Raw genomic sequence first — 15,924 nt, forward strand, 5'->3', positions numbered from 1 at the left:
CAACCTCACCAAACACGTGCTCGTCAGTCCTCGCAACGGGGGAAACCGAACCGGTCCAGAACTCGATCCAGAGTGCAACGCTGCGGAAGTGCCAGGGCGCCCACGATGCCCAACTACCACCTGCGGCGGAACCTTGCCCCTTTTCAGAATGCATCCACCACTTTGATGGGTTTGCGGCCTCGGTGGCTCCGTCGTCCATGACTCCATGCTGGGTTCAAGTATGTCGCCAGTTCCACTGGGCTCTCTACTGCGCCCAGGGTCTTCTCGTCTCAACCCCAGAGTCGGGATGGGATGCCCGAGACGATGATAAATCATGGGCCTGTTCTGTTTTTTTTCCCCCTCTTTTTCACATGCGCGTTGTTGCTTGGTCCACGATTGCAGTATCACCTGCGCGATTCATCAAACTACTCTTCGAGTTCAAGGATATTGTCCGACTGGATCTCGATTCCACTGGATTTGAATGGCGACAGGATATTTGCATATGACTGTTTGAGCCTCTAACTGGGAAGATTGATGAATCCTGGGAGTCATACACACCATGCAGTAGTAGTCGAAAGATGTCATAATTCCCACCCGAATGGGACACCTGAAACATACCACGGAGTGTTTCTTTTTTCTTCATTTCTTCTTTTTCTTGAAATCGGCCCACTAATCTGATGTAAACCTACGGGACAGCTTCGGGTGCATTTCCTTTTTCTCGTCTTAAGTGGTTTGGTGCACCGCAGATGAAGTGCTGCAGATAAGGTTGCAGACCAATATTTCAGCTCACCGCCGTTACAAGGCCTGTCATTCAATTCAAGTTCAATCGACTCCTACTGCACAGTGCACAATCACATAGGCTCATTCGCACGCTTCCTTTTACCTACATCATGAGGTCATTGGGTTCTTGGTAAGTTGGTCCTAAACGCACACCCACCCACACGAGGCTGCCTCGATTAGGTGGTCGCTGCGCAATAAGGGACGGATGTGGTGACAACACGCAAATTCCGGTCTTTCCAAGCGTGACACCTCCCTATGTATATACATTATCCAAAGGATGGGCTCCCCGGCTCACGAACTTGATTGTACATGCTTTACATGCCTCTCCGCCCATCGCAGGTTCAGCTTCAGCTTCGATGCCCAATCCGGCGGTCAAACCCAAAGACTGGTCCGGTTCACAGACACGAGGATTGGAAGGATACTGATGTGATAATCGATCGGGGTGAAAGCCAACCAGAGACTGAGAAATATCACGGAAAATCTTTCCGTCCCCTCCCCCTCCCCCTTTTGGCTGATGGAGATGAAGCCCCGGGAGTCGATATCGCTGGGGGGGGGGGCAACTTCCAACGATCGCAATAAAACGCCCCCACGGACTGAACCACTTCAAAGGTAGGCTGATATGACTCGGTTTCTAGTTCCAACTACGTCTGAATCGAGTCCTGTACACTGGACACTTACACGCTTTTGTAAGAAAATCCCAAGACGGACTCTTGTAGATTGTAGAGAGAGGGCGAGATAATCGGCCACAGCAAGCCCGATAAGGCCGGAAGATTTCCGTCCGAGGGTCTCTCGCCAAGGAAATGAAGCTCGGTAGAAGAGACTGACCAATTCTAGACCAATAGAGAACCAAAGTGCCGGAAAGATGAAACAACCTTGTGAACTGAGAGATCCCTAAATTGGACTTGTGCATACCGCATGCTGTAGGGCTTCGTGACTATGCTGATTGTACTTGGCTTATGATAGCATCAAGTCACAGATGTATTTTTATACAGTATACAGTATACACTAAAGACGACAGCTGAGTAGAGTGAATGCTGAGCTTATCTTGTCGGACTAACGACGGGGTTGATGCGGTTCAATTGACGAGTGATCTCTGAGCCGTAGTCAACATTGATCATCGAGGATCGATCCGGTACTGCTCTTGATGAGATCCAGGCTTTTTGATCTGACGGTGTCTTTTTGAGTCTCGTGAGTGCATCGGGAAATTGCATACAGACCCCTACACAAGTACCTGTGTCTGTGAAGCGCGGACGACCATATCTCGGAACCATGTCAGGGGGTTCGGTGACAGGTGCCTGTAAATTTGGACATTGTGACCACAGAAGATGATGAAGATTCCGTCGTTAATGGTGAGGTCAGATTCATTGATTGGTCAATTTCTCACAGCATCGTGGATTCAAGTGTAGCAGTTCTCTCCTCCGGCATCAAACGTAACGCGTTGACTGCCGGCGCTGTCGGACGGTTGCCGAACAATAGAATTGTTACGATACACTCGAAACAGAAGCAGAGACCCATATATGCTGATCCTCCGACCTTGTGTCGGTTTCTAAACCACACAAAGATGAGACGAGATGAACATAGTGTGAGCCGGTGAGGATCACTGTGCCTCTGAACGGTATAGATGCGAAAATATTACTCATCAATTCCGATCTCTTTTTTTCACACTGAAACCCCACAAGACATTGGACAAGCAATCATTCTAAGCAAATCGATGAAAAGACATTTGAAGATTCCCACTAAGAGTACCGCCATTGACCCCTTGCTCCCCGACAGCACTTGGAGACTCGAAAAAGGACCATTCCACGCATACTCTGACAAGGCTCAGGATCTTAAAAACAACCCAGAGATACTAAGGTGGAACACCTACAGCTGAAATCTTAGGCGACTCTCGATGCGTTTACAGCCGAGCCACTCATGAGATGGCGACTTTACTGCCGTCGATCTTCCAAATACAGTGAACCGGTGAACATCACCGGCATAGCTGATCCGTTGCTTTTGTATACCGCAGTAGAAAAAAAAGGTTCGGCTAAACTTGACCATTCTGCTCTTCTCTCGTCTCAAGAGGCCCTGACTTATATTACGAGGCAAGTCCGTATAGATACCTCGTTCAATACAGAACAGGCTGCACTCGTCTGTTCGTCAGAGAGCAAGGAGCAGATGTTAGAGTCGTCCATCCGTAATGTGAAACTGTGATCTGAGTCTTGTGATGGTCGGATCCTGCGCAGTGTGGAGTTCTCTGGTTGATCAGGCTGTTGAAGTTCCTTCTGATGCATACTTTGCGCTGTATGTCACGTTCTGTAGTAGGCAATAGGCCTTTGTGCTGTTGCTTGAGGATTAACATGATAGGTAGAGTGCGGTGTGTGTGCCATTATTGTGTTGTAAGCTTGTTCGATGATTGGGCTACCTACGGCAACAAGACCGTATACGCATCAGCTAATTGATTCAATTTTGCGTCTCCTCACATCTTTGATCGATGAGATGAAGAGATTCAAGGCAATAGTATCATAAAGTATACTTTGAAGATTCGCAAGGCCTGAGCTCGCCTGATCACTTTGGGTACATTCATCCACGAGTAGTATGCTTGACTGCCATGGATAGCTTCGAGAACAATTGGCAAGTGCCATGCTGGCTGTTTCGTCGTACCATGTAACTAGTACCCAGGTAGATCCTATGTTGACTTTTCTGGACTTGTTCCATTCCGATTACTTCGGTGGCTGGTTTTGATTCGTAAGGTTGAAAGAATCGGTATGCAACCTTTTGTGTGGCCAAAGACCCTCTATGTAATCAAATTTTGATCGCGAGAAATCAATTCGCCTGCGTTCCCCTCTGCCTGGGAACATAGGTCGTAGAGCTCTGTACACCAGAAGGCTGTTTCACGCAAAGTCCTCCCATCATCCGGGGGCGCCCTGGAATAAAAGTTTGTATAGTCTACAACCTTAAGTCTCGACGATTGTCTTGCCACCCTACTTCCGTTCCTTGGTGTGAATGGGGATGTTTCTTGTTTGATTGAAAGTGCACGGCCTCACAGTCATCTCATGCCATCTCGAAATCTTGTCAATACTCAGCAACATATAACAGACTTTCTAGCTTCCAGCACCCGTCAGTGGTGTCGCCCAGTATACCGCCCTCGCATCTCAGATACCCATGGAAGAGAACGATTCCACTTCCGCTTCCACTTCCACTTCCACTTCCAACTTGTCTCGGTGGATCTTCCTCGTTTGTCATTCCATGTCGGCCTGACCCGTCACCCAAGGCCGGTGCTGCAGCCTACCCAACTGCAACTGGGTCATTACGTACAACATCCATTTCCAGTAGACGGGGGCTTTGTAAAGACTGCAGAGTCTGAGAATACAGAGTACTAGTAGGTTCAGATTCATTTCATAGTACGTGGATGGCAGTCTTTCATGTCAACTGATGAAGGTCTCACGAGAGCAAACTCCTCTTATATACACTATAAGCATCCAGTAGTGCTTCAGTGGTTCTGCTCCAAAGCCAGACCAATTTCATCGTAGGAGCATCAATCTTCGAAAGTACCAAAAGGTCTTGAGTGTTCGGTCAGGATCCAGACGGGTCAAGCTCCCATTCAGTCTGATTATGGCAGTGGATCGACCATGGACTAGGGGCAAGTGAAAGTCATACCTCGACGGGGGAGCCCGCAAAGCAGAAAATGCTTCGAGATTCAGACGAAGCCCGGAATCAATTAGAGTCATGTAAGATCCATCAATTCTATATGCGCCTGAGCCAGAATGTGTCAACTTCTTGAATGAGTCTGGTATCTGGGTACTGGTAGTTTTCTTTAGTAGGGTACATTCTATGGTCCCTACGGGCAACCGCTGGCATCTCTTCGTCGTCTGTGAGATGCTCGAAGTGAGATCACGTGCGTCTAGACCTACCAATTCCTCATATTCTCGCGGTGTGGACTGAAGAAAGGAGAAATCAATAGAAGACTATCTCAAGGAATTTATGTCACGTCCCAAATCCAACGGTCTTTTCACATTTTTTCAACTATCTCTCGGTATCAATTTCGAGAGGTATCACCGACAATCCGGGAGCTTCAACCTGACCCTGTTATATGGATAGGTATGAGAGGGCTTATGACTAGTAGTAGGCCAGGTCCAGATGGACTCTATGGAAAGAACAAGAAAATATTAAATCTGAGCCCTCAACTTGTCTACTGGGTACCTACATGGAACAAACACGTGCCTGTTCATCTCAAGCTTCCCCAGGGAGGGCATAACACATCTATTGCCGCATTCTAATGATGTCATACAGTGCATCGTCTAAGGTATCCAGATGTACACATGCGTTGCCATTCTATGCAAAGGGTGCCTGACACGAAGGCGGTCGCTGTCACTCATTTCGGTCTGTCTTCATTTGGACGGTGAATCACCGAGATGTTTCCACGTACTGCACAGCCGTTAATCGAAGCGAGGGCGAGTCTTGGCGGGGAAAGGGTGCACGGCCATGGACCAGAAAGTCGGGTGGATCCCTGATCTTACTGTTCTTAGCTTGCTACAGTCACTTTGGTGCATTGACTGGTCTAAGCGAAGTCTCAGCATGTCCGCTCTTGCTCAACTGGTAGGTGGGCGCCGATTCATGGATTGGCCGTAGAAATCTTCCGTTTCAGTACTGACCGGGTGACTGGAGATTAGCCGCCATCCATGTGTCTCGAAGAAAAGAAGTACCTCGGGCATGGATATTGACAGCGACGAGTCACGACAGACAAGCTCATGCATGGATGAAAGAGGTGCATACTGCACAATAATCATGTTCATCGAGATCGGGACTAACTTGTGTCACAAAAAGTCGAGAATCCACCGAGTCCGATCCCGTGAACTGTATAGATGTGCTCTGCGCAGTCTATGCAGTATGCAGGATGCAGGATGCACCATCGAATATGCTAGGCAAGTTTTTGACTAGCAGACTAAGCTCGCCGACTAAGCTCGCCATACTCTCCGTCAGCCACGTAATAAAGGCAAGAGGGCGTGGTGATAGCAGTACCACCTATGACTTAGGTACTCGCCTCTATGTAGTCATCACACCAGGCGACTCGTCGACCGCGCGTACATGATGCGACGAGCTGAACGAATGAACGAATACGATTTCTGGCCTTGTCCCAGTGGGAATTCATTGGATCAATGAGCTCCATAGAAGAATGCATCGAACGGCCAAAGAACAAGTTTGATATCATGCGCCAGTGCTCGACGGGGTGTGCATGGGTCCCGCATGAGAAATCTGTAACACGCTAAATCGTCCGAGGGGGCGTTGTGCCGATCCTTAATCAAACCTTGACAACTTTCCCAACTCTGTCCAACTGGCAGCCCCACATGATGCCTCGACTGAATCTCGGCGGGTGTCGAAGGTGGTGCATGTGGTGCATGTGGGTGAGCGTGGGGCTACACAAGCGATCCATGGATATTCGATCTTTCCTGTGGTGTGGATGTGTCTATCTCCAGATGCCTACTAGGTGTGACTGAGAAGTATACTTTGATTTTGGAAACTTGGTGCAATGCTTGATATCCAGTAATGCACCAGGGACGACAATTGTTTCCACAGTGGTCATCCTGGAAGAGGATCTCATGGTGAGCCACATGAACAAGACTATTTGCCCCATGGATGTAGTGTATAAGTGTAGCCTGCAGACTCAACCAGTACTCGTAGTTGGAAGCTCACCCTGACGAAAGGCTATAGGGTTAACATTATCATCATGGTCATCATCAACGACATTGTCTCTCTCTCTCACACACTCTCTCTCTCTCACCACTCAAGAGACAATGAACAATGAATGTGACACAATGAGCCCCTTCTTATCGATCGGCATTTACATTCGGCTCTGGTTCAGGCGAGAAACGCAATGAAACCGTGCCGGGACCTCCCAAGCTTGCGTGTCCGTCGAATCGCACAGGGTCGCCGCAACGGAGCCTCCCCGAGCAGGTCGCCGAGTTGGGGAGCTGGTCCGTCTTGGAGGAGCCCATTTTTTGATGTCTCAATGAATTTCCGTCTGTGTCACGAGACTCCCCGATGAAGTCGGCGGCAGTCAGTTCATTATTGATTCATTCCCGTATTCCACGCATGGTTGGATACTCCATGCTGTAGTACGTCTCTGTTCCTGAGTGATGGCAACGTCCATCGGACCGAGACCCTATTCGGGATCTACCTTGGCGCCTTCACGATACCTGATTGGATCAGGTCCAGAGCCTTTCTGTCCTCAGTGTCCGAGAAGGATTCAGCACCTTGGATCTTCCGTAGTTTGCAGGCCGGACAATCTCGACGGCGTGCAGGAGGATGTTTGATGAGTCGATTGCCCCGTGATGCATCGAACGCGCTCGTTCCTCCTCCGCCGCGTGCTCAGCTTGCCTCTCCAGCTGCGCATGGCACCTGGAAATTAGTTTCCAGTTGTCGCGAGATCCGAGTGTCGAACAACTCGCCCTTTCCCTTTCCCTTTCCATGTCCATGCCCACTGGAACGGGCTGGTGCCGATCGGAATGAGGCTGTCCCAAATCCAATTGTTCCAGAAACAGTCGTGGCTGTCGGTTTTCCTCGGCCCAAAGATGGTTCCGCGAATAGCTCCGCGCTCAGGTGACGGTGGACCAGCATTGGCATGACTAATCACCCACCATAAGTAGTAGTACTAGGTAGGTCGGTGGTACCTTTACCAGGCTGGTGTATTCCACAGTTCCACCACCTCACCATGACCTGTGATCTGGCTGACAACTGCACCTGCACCAAATTGAGACCTCAGTTGATTCGCGTCTTTGCTTCGTCCAGACCTGGTGGTGAATTGAACTCGATGACTACCAAAGAAAGGTCCAATTGACAACATTATGGAGGACAAAAACAAAACGAAAAACGAGACTTGACCGTACCACCAGAAAGGCAAAAGGTGGTGTGTGGGAATCAAGCGACTGGTTCCAAGGGAGCCTAACCCCCTTCTTCTTCCCCCCCCTTTTCTAGCGTTCTCAAGGCCCCATCGGCTTGCAACGACACCATTCGAGCACGAAGAAAGTGGAAATGAACATGGGTGGCCCTACGTCACGCAGGGCCCAGAAGGACAATCAGACTACCACTGCAGGTCACGTTGACAGACTACCGCCGACTTCATGCTGTCTAGTGTCCACGGCTCTCACTAGGCAAATTTAAGCTATATCCGATAGAAGCCTCCGAAACGTGGGCATGACTGGGCAACACTGCCTCGGGTGGAGCAAACCCCCCGACTAGCGGGTGAACCCAATGCAGCCAAGTAGACCCAGGCGAAACACGAGCAGAAGTCTTGCATGAGAGCATGCCCATGGAAACCCATGACCGTGACGACTCCGGAGCAGCAATCGGCGTGGGCGGACGGAGTGTTCGCCTCTGGGGCTCACCTACAGGAGAGGAGAGAACGGGGATGGATCGCCAGGGAAACCTCGACGATTCGACACCTGCCTCCGATCACCTCAGCTTGTGCAGTTCGGTGAAGTTCGGAGTCTCAGGTACGTACAGCTCTCGTCTGGAGGAGCAAGTTGCGAGTTACTCAGTAGAGTCAGTAGGTACGCAATACTATCGTAATCTAGGATCAAGGATCCAGTGAAACGATCTGCTTCTTGGTCTACCGAGAAATGAAAAGACCGACTCCAGGCCTTGTGTTCACTTGGTACAGTACCACTGCCAGCACTCGAGCGTCTACCCGACTGCTGTAACTTGTAGGGTTTCCTCTTTGGTTTACATGACTAACTACGGTACACTCCTCCAGCCATGGACCCGGCCTCTTCTGTTTTTAGCATCACTGCTCCTCCCAAACTTTGGTGGTTCGGTTCTGAGCGCATGCCCAAAATACCCGGAAGATCCAGATTCTCCCACTTTGGCCAAGTCCATGACATCTGGTTTTACTATTATACTTTTCGGGAGATATGGTCGTTTGAAACACCGTCTTTCTGCGACTGTAGATGCCCCCCCCCCCCCCCCCCCCCCAATCCCGGTCCTGCTCTGCCTGCCACCTGGTGCCGACAGCTTCGAGAAGCCGCTAAGATCTCGAAAGATCAGCACCTGAAGACCCCCAAAGAAGAATGCCGTGCCACAATGGATCTGGTGACGAACAAGCTCATTGGTGTCAGCCTTTTCCATTGCCAATCATAAAAGTGGATGCGGGCGTGAGAAACGCCAGAAAAAAAAAAAAAAAAAAAAAAAACACACACAAAACAACACCCCCAAAAAAAGACAACTAACCCACAATTAATCATCTGCCATCAGCGATCATGCGGTGAACACTGCGCTTGAGGAGTCAGTAACTGGGTACTGACCCGAACTACCGCTCTACTCAGATACTCATGTGGCCCCTGGGAACAACTTCTGAATCGCCATCCCACAACAGACGCGATCCATCTTCCAATGGTGGAACCCACCGTGAACCCCCACTATGTCAAGACTCCCAGACCATGGTTCCTCCTCGCGGCTTCATTTACCATGAACAGGGTTTCGGCGAGGTCGATCGTACGCAATCAGGGGGCCAGCTTGCCCAAATTCGTCGGAGGCTCCAGTGGACAACTTCTCTGGTCCTCAAACCCACCTCAACAGAGCACTGACACAATGAAGACCCTCATCATGTATGAGGAGCATGGTAATCATATTATCATCCTAGTGAGAAGGAGAATCAACTTCAGTCGCGCGAGGCCAGTGACCGAGATCACATCGGGAACGAGGGACCGTATTATGCTGTATAGCCTCACGATCAGCCATCTGCCTACTACCTACCACCTTGGTACCTAAGAGTAGATGCTTTTGCAGGGAAGACGAAAAGGCCGTCTTCCAGAACATCCTCCTAGGGCTACCGTGGCTGCGTTGAAGAACTCCCGACCTGAAACGGATTCCCAAGACTTGCAATCAGACCCAGATGCATGCTTATCCCCACGAGGAAGTTCTCCCCGGAAGACCCCTGAATTAGGCTTAAGATCATCGACATGACCATCGCCAGTGTTTTCTTCTGGTCAACTCGGTACCCATTGGTCCTAGTGCCGGCTGATACAAAGCCCCCTCGTTCCACGCACGGTGGGATGCACTTGACGCTGGTCACCCAAACCCTTTTCCTTCCCCCCTCCTCAATTAGGATAGCAAAAATCCGTCAAAATTCAAATAAAACCCTGGAAATCAGGAATGATGGAAAAGGGAAAAGATCTCGTTGAGACAAATCCATTTCCGGCGCAAAAGAGAAAGCCCAAACTCAGCCTTTAGGCGTTTCACCCCGCGATTAGCTTCCCGACTCTTCAACTCTATAGGACGCAAGTCCCTCATTCTTCCTTCATCATCATCCTCCTCCGCCTTTCTGGCCATCCCTCACTTCACTTTATACACTCCTTTAGTTCGCTTGCTTTTCTTTTCCTCGACGCTGGTCCATTTTTCCTTCTCTTTATCTTTTTGTTTTTTTTTTTTTCGTATTTGGACCCTTGATCTCACCACCTCATTCTTAATCGCTGTCTGGTCACCGCTTGATCCTCAATCCTGGACACCCTCTGCCACCCACGACAGTGTCAAAAAAGTGTACACTGCACCGCGCAATACTGTTCACCGCGGCCAGACTCCATCACAGAGTCTCCGAGGTCGTCAATCTCACTTGATCCCAGGAGGACTTCCTTTGCGCTCGCCCCCAAACACCAGATTATCTTAATCAATAATCATCGACCGGCGCTGGCACATCACTTGATACCGTTTCATCCTGGTCGAACTTGGATCATCTCCACGCCGTGGGGAATTCTCTGATCGATCATTTCAACCTGCACGAGAAATTGCAGGCTCGCAAGACAGAAGCTCTCAGCCATTTGGGGCGCATCCTTGAGGTAGTCTGTCGGCTTTTCGTTGTGCGCTTGTTGGTACCACGAGAAACCTTTCGGACTTGGGAGCCCTGCTTGCCCCGTCATTTTTTTTCCACGCCCTCGACACCGCCGCCGACAAGGTAAGCATCAGCCTGCGGATCTGGCGTTTGAATTTGTTGCGCATTGTCGAAAGGTCAGATGATCAGTCGCTCTTTCGTCGACTCTGAACCACCAATCCATCACCAGGCCGCGAGTCAAAGCAGTCGGCTACATCGATTTGACCATTGCCTCAGCTCGACCCATCGCTCGCTTTGATCGCTTATTTGCGTGGTTAGTTCCCATTTTGAGCCCGAAACTCCATCTGGATTCGAACAAGCCAGCCGTTCACTTTACCTTTACGCATCATACCAGTGAAGAATTGGGCGTCGGTGGCTGTCTCATCTAAGCGCTCGCTCATGCGCTTCGATCTGGTACATCAGTAATCACTCACTACGGGGGGTAATGCCCGCAGCCGCAACGACAATGGACTCCATACACAACTCCCAGTCTTCAATGGAGGCCAGCTCGGCCGATAAGAAGAGGAACAAATTGGGCTACCATCGCACGTCTGTCGCTTGTGGTGAGTGTCCCTCATTTCCTGCAAAGATCCAGCCAAGCGTGCAGCGGGTCTTTTAGCCCGGTTCAACAACTCTACTCGATGATTCTATGACGCCGAATACTACCAAAGCCGTCCTCGCAAATTGAACAGTTGAAACGGCGGCCATGATCAAACTGCAGGACTTAGACTAACTTTTCTATGACAACCTTTATAGTGCACTGTCGACGTCGCAAGATTCGATGCTTAGTTTCGGCGGATGATGCGCAAGGACGATGCGAGAATTGTATCCGGTTACGCAAGGAATGCCAATTCTTCCCCGTTGACCAACAACCACCCATCGAGAAGAAGTCACGACCAAGCTCGGGGATGGATGCTGGATCTGCGCCTTCTGCTACGACCCCAATGTCTCTCCCCTCTTCGCCGAACAGCATGAACCCCGAATCGACCGAGCCTTACTATTCGTACAACTCAATGTCCATGAATGTGTCGACAAGCGAGATGGCCGTTTTCAATCCAGGAGCATTTGCGCCAACTCAAATGTCATCGTTCACGCCTGGTAAGTGTTCACTTATCTGGATGTTCAAGAATAGAGAGCAAGTGCAATCTGACTGATCAACTCGTTCGGTTCCCTCAAGACCGACATGGCCCTACAGAGGACTTCTCGAGAATGACCGCGATGGAAGGCACGCCGAGCTGGGATGACTTCACCACCATGTCGGATCAACAAATGCTCGCGACGGGAATCGCTCCCGGCAAGTCTCAGATGATGGGCATGACGCCTCAACACTGGGACTCCGCCGCCGTTCCGGCTGCGATGTCTCCCAATTCCCCCCTCTCCTGCGCATCACCAATGGCCGGTCACGTACAACCGATGAATCCGGGGCCTGCTGGTTACGCGATGCATCCCGATGGTTCTGTTTGGACGGCACCTCCACCTCCATCAAGAGCGATGAGCTACCCTCCCCAGGAACCGGGCGCCACTTTTTCCAGTCATTTTCAACCTCCCATGGGACAAGACTTGAAACGCAGGATGACCACACCTGCCAATCCAACCGCGTCCCACGCTACCTCGGGGTCAAGCTACAGCATGCAAATGCCACCGGGGGGTGTTCCCTATCCTAATCAAGCCGGAGAGATGGATTTCGTCCAGTGGCAACAAATGAACGCCATGTCCGGCGGGATGAACGCAGTGCCGTATCCAATGTACACGGGCGATATGTCTCAACAGCAATTTATCCCTCACCCGATGGGTCATCCTGGAGCTCCGAGGACATCTGGACCTTAATTGGTCTGACCTCTCCTCTTTCTCCTGGAGTGCCGTCTCTTGCTTTTCTCCTATCTCGCCCTCTCTCTTTCCTCTTTTTTTTTCCCCCCAGACCTCACATCCCTTTTAATCTGTGCTTTTCGCATCGGTCTCGGTCATCTTTCTCTCATTCATTCACATGTGCAGGAATGACTACTCGTTTCCCCATCTCTCGCATTGGGTCCGGCCTCTTCTATCACGTTTAAACACGAACAACCCCCTAGACAGCTCGTTTCGGTTTTCTGCTTCACAATACCCCCGTTGGTTGGATGTTTCTTTTACAGGAAGATTTTTTTTTCTTTTCTTCATTGTTTGTCTCATCATTTTATTTCATTCTTATTCCGCTTGCTGCCCTTGTTGGCTTCCTTTGGGTGTCCCCGTTTTCCCCGTGACCTGGACAGTTTTATTTTCTTTTTGCTCAAAGACGACGGACGGGTGTGTTGGATGGTCATCAGCCGGCGCAACAAGGGGTTTCAAGAGGGAAAGGGTGGCATGTTGCTCATTTAATGTCAAGTTCTGTTCGAATAGTAGTAGCGGCCAAGTTTCTTATACCACCAGCCTTTTTGGCAATGATCAGCCTCCGACTTTGACCTTTCCGCTTCGTGGGAAGGCAGCGGTAGATGCCACTTGCTTGGCATCTCCTTGAACACGGTTCAGTGACCAGGAAGACCGCATTTCACGTTGATCTGTCTCCGTATTCGTTGTGTGATGTACGGATTTCTGTCTACCGTGATGGACACTAGTCTGGTATGAGGTAGCAGACATCTTCTGCAGCTGACGATACCCAAGACTACAGCGAGTCATGTGTACATTACTGTTGTCTTTCCCGGACTATAATGCTGGAATGCATAGACTTGCCGCGTCCTCAGATTCAAGTATTGAAACTGATGAGTTGATCCGAGTTGCGAATGATACGCGGGCTGATGAAAGTACGGAGAGACGTGCTGATCTGCTCCGGGCTCCCAGCTTCGGCCGGGTCCAATAACCTTAAATCAAGGGGCCATAGGTGTCTATCCGGATCTATTGTAGTGACAGGATATCGACAGTGTTCCTTCGAGTGATGCTTTAAATGGAGGTTTGCGCGAGATTCACATCTTGTATGGGAATTCTTGGAGCAGCTGTGGCAATGGAATTGTATCCTGAAGGGGAGGGGGGTTTTGTGTTTCCTGGGCAGGTCGTATAACAGCCCTTTTGAGGCCTGAACAGACATGTGGTCAGCTTCGATCACTTGATAAGGAATCGGGCTACCGTCTGACTCCGCGGGGAAGCCGCCGGATGGATGCAGATCATGCTGGGGTCCAGGATTCGGAGATAGGACTAATTCGACTAGCTCACGTCGCAGGTAGACGCATCAGCAGAAGGGATATATGGCTGGGAACATTGCAGTCTCAGATTAGCTTTCCTTGATCAGTGACTCTCGAAGCAAGTAGAATTCAGAATGGCGGCAAGCAGCGAGATCGTTGCAGGGTTGATGCGGGTGGGTTGAGGAGATAGAGAGATCGGTTAATCTCATGTTTGAGATGGCGATAGCACTCAAAAGGTGGGCAAGGCTCGTTAAAGAATATCGGTCAACAGCACATCCACTCTTCGTGGAGAGATCGGTAGAGCTGCCCACGCCAGATCTCTTTCATCTTGGGCTAGTGAAATAATCGGACTGATCACCCCAGAGGGGCCAAAAGGCTCGAAGACGCAGATAGAGTCTTATCAGGATAGGGTTCGATCCGTTCATTTGCGTTCCGACAATTTGTGATCCCGCAAGGAGACTCCCCCTGAATGGGCCATGATATGCAGACTTATCATGTTATCAGCACCTTTCCATCCTTGCCAGATGACCATTGCACGCAACTGGCCTCTGATCGTCCTGTCGCAGAGACCCCCTGGTGACGCCTTTATCAAAATCAAGAGATACGTCTCACTGGAGGCCTCTGATAACAGTCATTCAGAGCATGCGGTTGGTTCATGGTGCATTCGAAGGGAGAGTCTCTCCTGTCTATAGCACGTCGCCGGATGCGTGATCGATAACCTCATAAGTACTGTACATTTGCACACTCACACTGCGAAACTCTTTCTTTTCCTTCTCTATCACGGGCCGTCCATTCTTCTCTTCCCCCGTCGTGGAGGATATATGAAGACGACTGGAGATCACAACCTTCAGCTCTACCACCCATGAGCCTGGGATATGTGAATATCCAGCCAGGCGAGTACCGATTCTCTTGGATGCTGATCCATGAGAGATTCAGCAAGCCCGTTCTTCCCCTCTGTCGAGGCCACGTAGCTTGAAGCTTGCTGTTGTCTGTCAGGCTCCGGTCACCGTGAACGAAGAGTTTCATGAGGTGAAGGGCGCGTAGGTGCCATTGTGCAGGTCGTGACCTCGATCCGTCTGCTGGATTTCACAGACTGCTAAGTTCCTTTGGGCTCACGTGTGCTTGTTCAAGCGCACATTCTCACTGACCACCAATGGACTTTTTCTCTCTGGAAAGACTCTGCTCCCTTCAAGTCACATCGACTACTGGTGCTTCTCCCGTGCAGTCTCCCCCCTTCTCGGTCGATCTACGACTGATCTGCCCTGCCCTGCCCTGCCCTGGACATGATTCTCGCTTATGCTCTCCTATACCACCCCCTCCCCTTCCAGGAGGTGGGTGTCTCCTGGGCGTGGGGATCCTTGGTGTGTTTTTGTTTTCTCTTGGTAACCGCTGATGCCGCTCAAATATGATATCCTCTCACTCATTGGCCCTCTCCGGTGGAAATCTTTCATCTTTGCCTACCATCTATCCTCGACTTGTCCGCTTTCTCCGCCTCCTCCACTTTGCCCCCCCGGGCTCTGTCTAACTTCTCCCGGTCTCCAGTACCTGTACGAGGCTCCACGAGGGGGATGGTCCACCGTCTCATCTCGATTCGCGCAGTGACCTCCCCAAAGCCGACACGTACACTCCTCCGCACATGAATACCTCGCCACTGTTCCTCCCCGACCCCCCTTGCCTCCCAAGGGCCCCCAGTCTCGGCCAGCCTTCTGAGGACCTGAGCTTTTGATCTTTTGCCCCCTCCTCTTCTCGATCAAGCGTGGAGTCTGACTTGAGATGCAGGCAGGACTGCCGGAGCGCCACGGCCCACTTGGGAGCTCTTGTGAGGCGCCACACAGCCCAAGTTGCTGGTCCTGGTCATGAGTTGTGAATGGTCGGTCGTGCGGCTCTCCTTCCTCTTCTTGGACCGTTGATACAAGCAGCTTACGAACCACCCGTTGCGTACTGGACTTGCCTCGGATTCCGAGCCAGCATTGCCATCATGAGGGTGACAGTACTCACTGGTTTGGCGAGATAGCCAAACAGATCGTCGCCCCTTTTGGAATGGTGAGAAAGGGGGCAATGAGCCACAATGGCCGTCTTGTCACTCACTTGACGACCCAAAAGAGGATGAGTGCTGCCTGTCTGGTCGACCTATCGAGCAAACCTATCAAACATGTGGGGGTGAAAGTGTCCTGA

The 15,924-nt window shown here is 50.6% G+C and overlaps 2 protein-coding genes across 2 annotated transcripts; both read left to right on the top strand.

Moving 5' to 3' along the window:
- Nucleotides 1–8,041: 8,041 nt before the first annotated feature.
- Nucleotides 8,042–8,279, top strand: N7539_004712 (uncharacterized protein; the record flags this gene model as incomplete). The annotated part of the gene is given in 2 exon segments (XM_056934314.1): nt 8,042–8,231; nt 8,242–8,279. 2 exon segments carry the CDS (start codon nt 8,042–8,044, stop codon nt 8,277–8,279), a joined length of 228 nt encoding a protein of 75 aa, XP_056789508.1.
- Nucleotides 8,280–11,096: 2,817 nt separating this feature from the next.
- N7539_004713 (putative C6 finger domain protein) lies at nt 11,097–12,427 on the top strand (the record flags this gene model as incomplete). Its single annotated transcript, XM_056934315.1, has 3 exons — nt 11,097–11,163; nt 11,357–11,698; nt 11,778–12,427. The coding sequence occupies 3 exons, from the start codon at nt 11,097–11,099 to the stop codon at nt 12,425–12,427; spliced, it is 1,059 nt and encodes a 352-aa protein (XP_056789509.1).
- Nucleotides 12,428–15,924: the final 3,497 nt, after the last annotated feature.

This window comes from Penicillium diatomitis (assembly GCF_028827545.1).
Source record: "Penicillium diatomitis strain IBT 30728 chromosome Unknown utg000005l_segment0_segment0, whole genome shotgun sequence".
Lineage (NCBI taxonomy): Eukaryota > Fungi > Ascomycota > Eurotiomycetes > Eurotiales > Aspergillaceae > Penicillium > Penicillium diatomitis.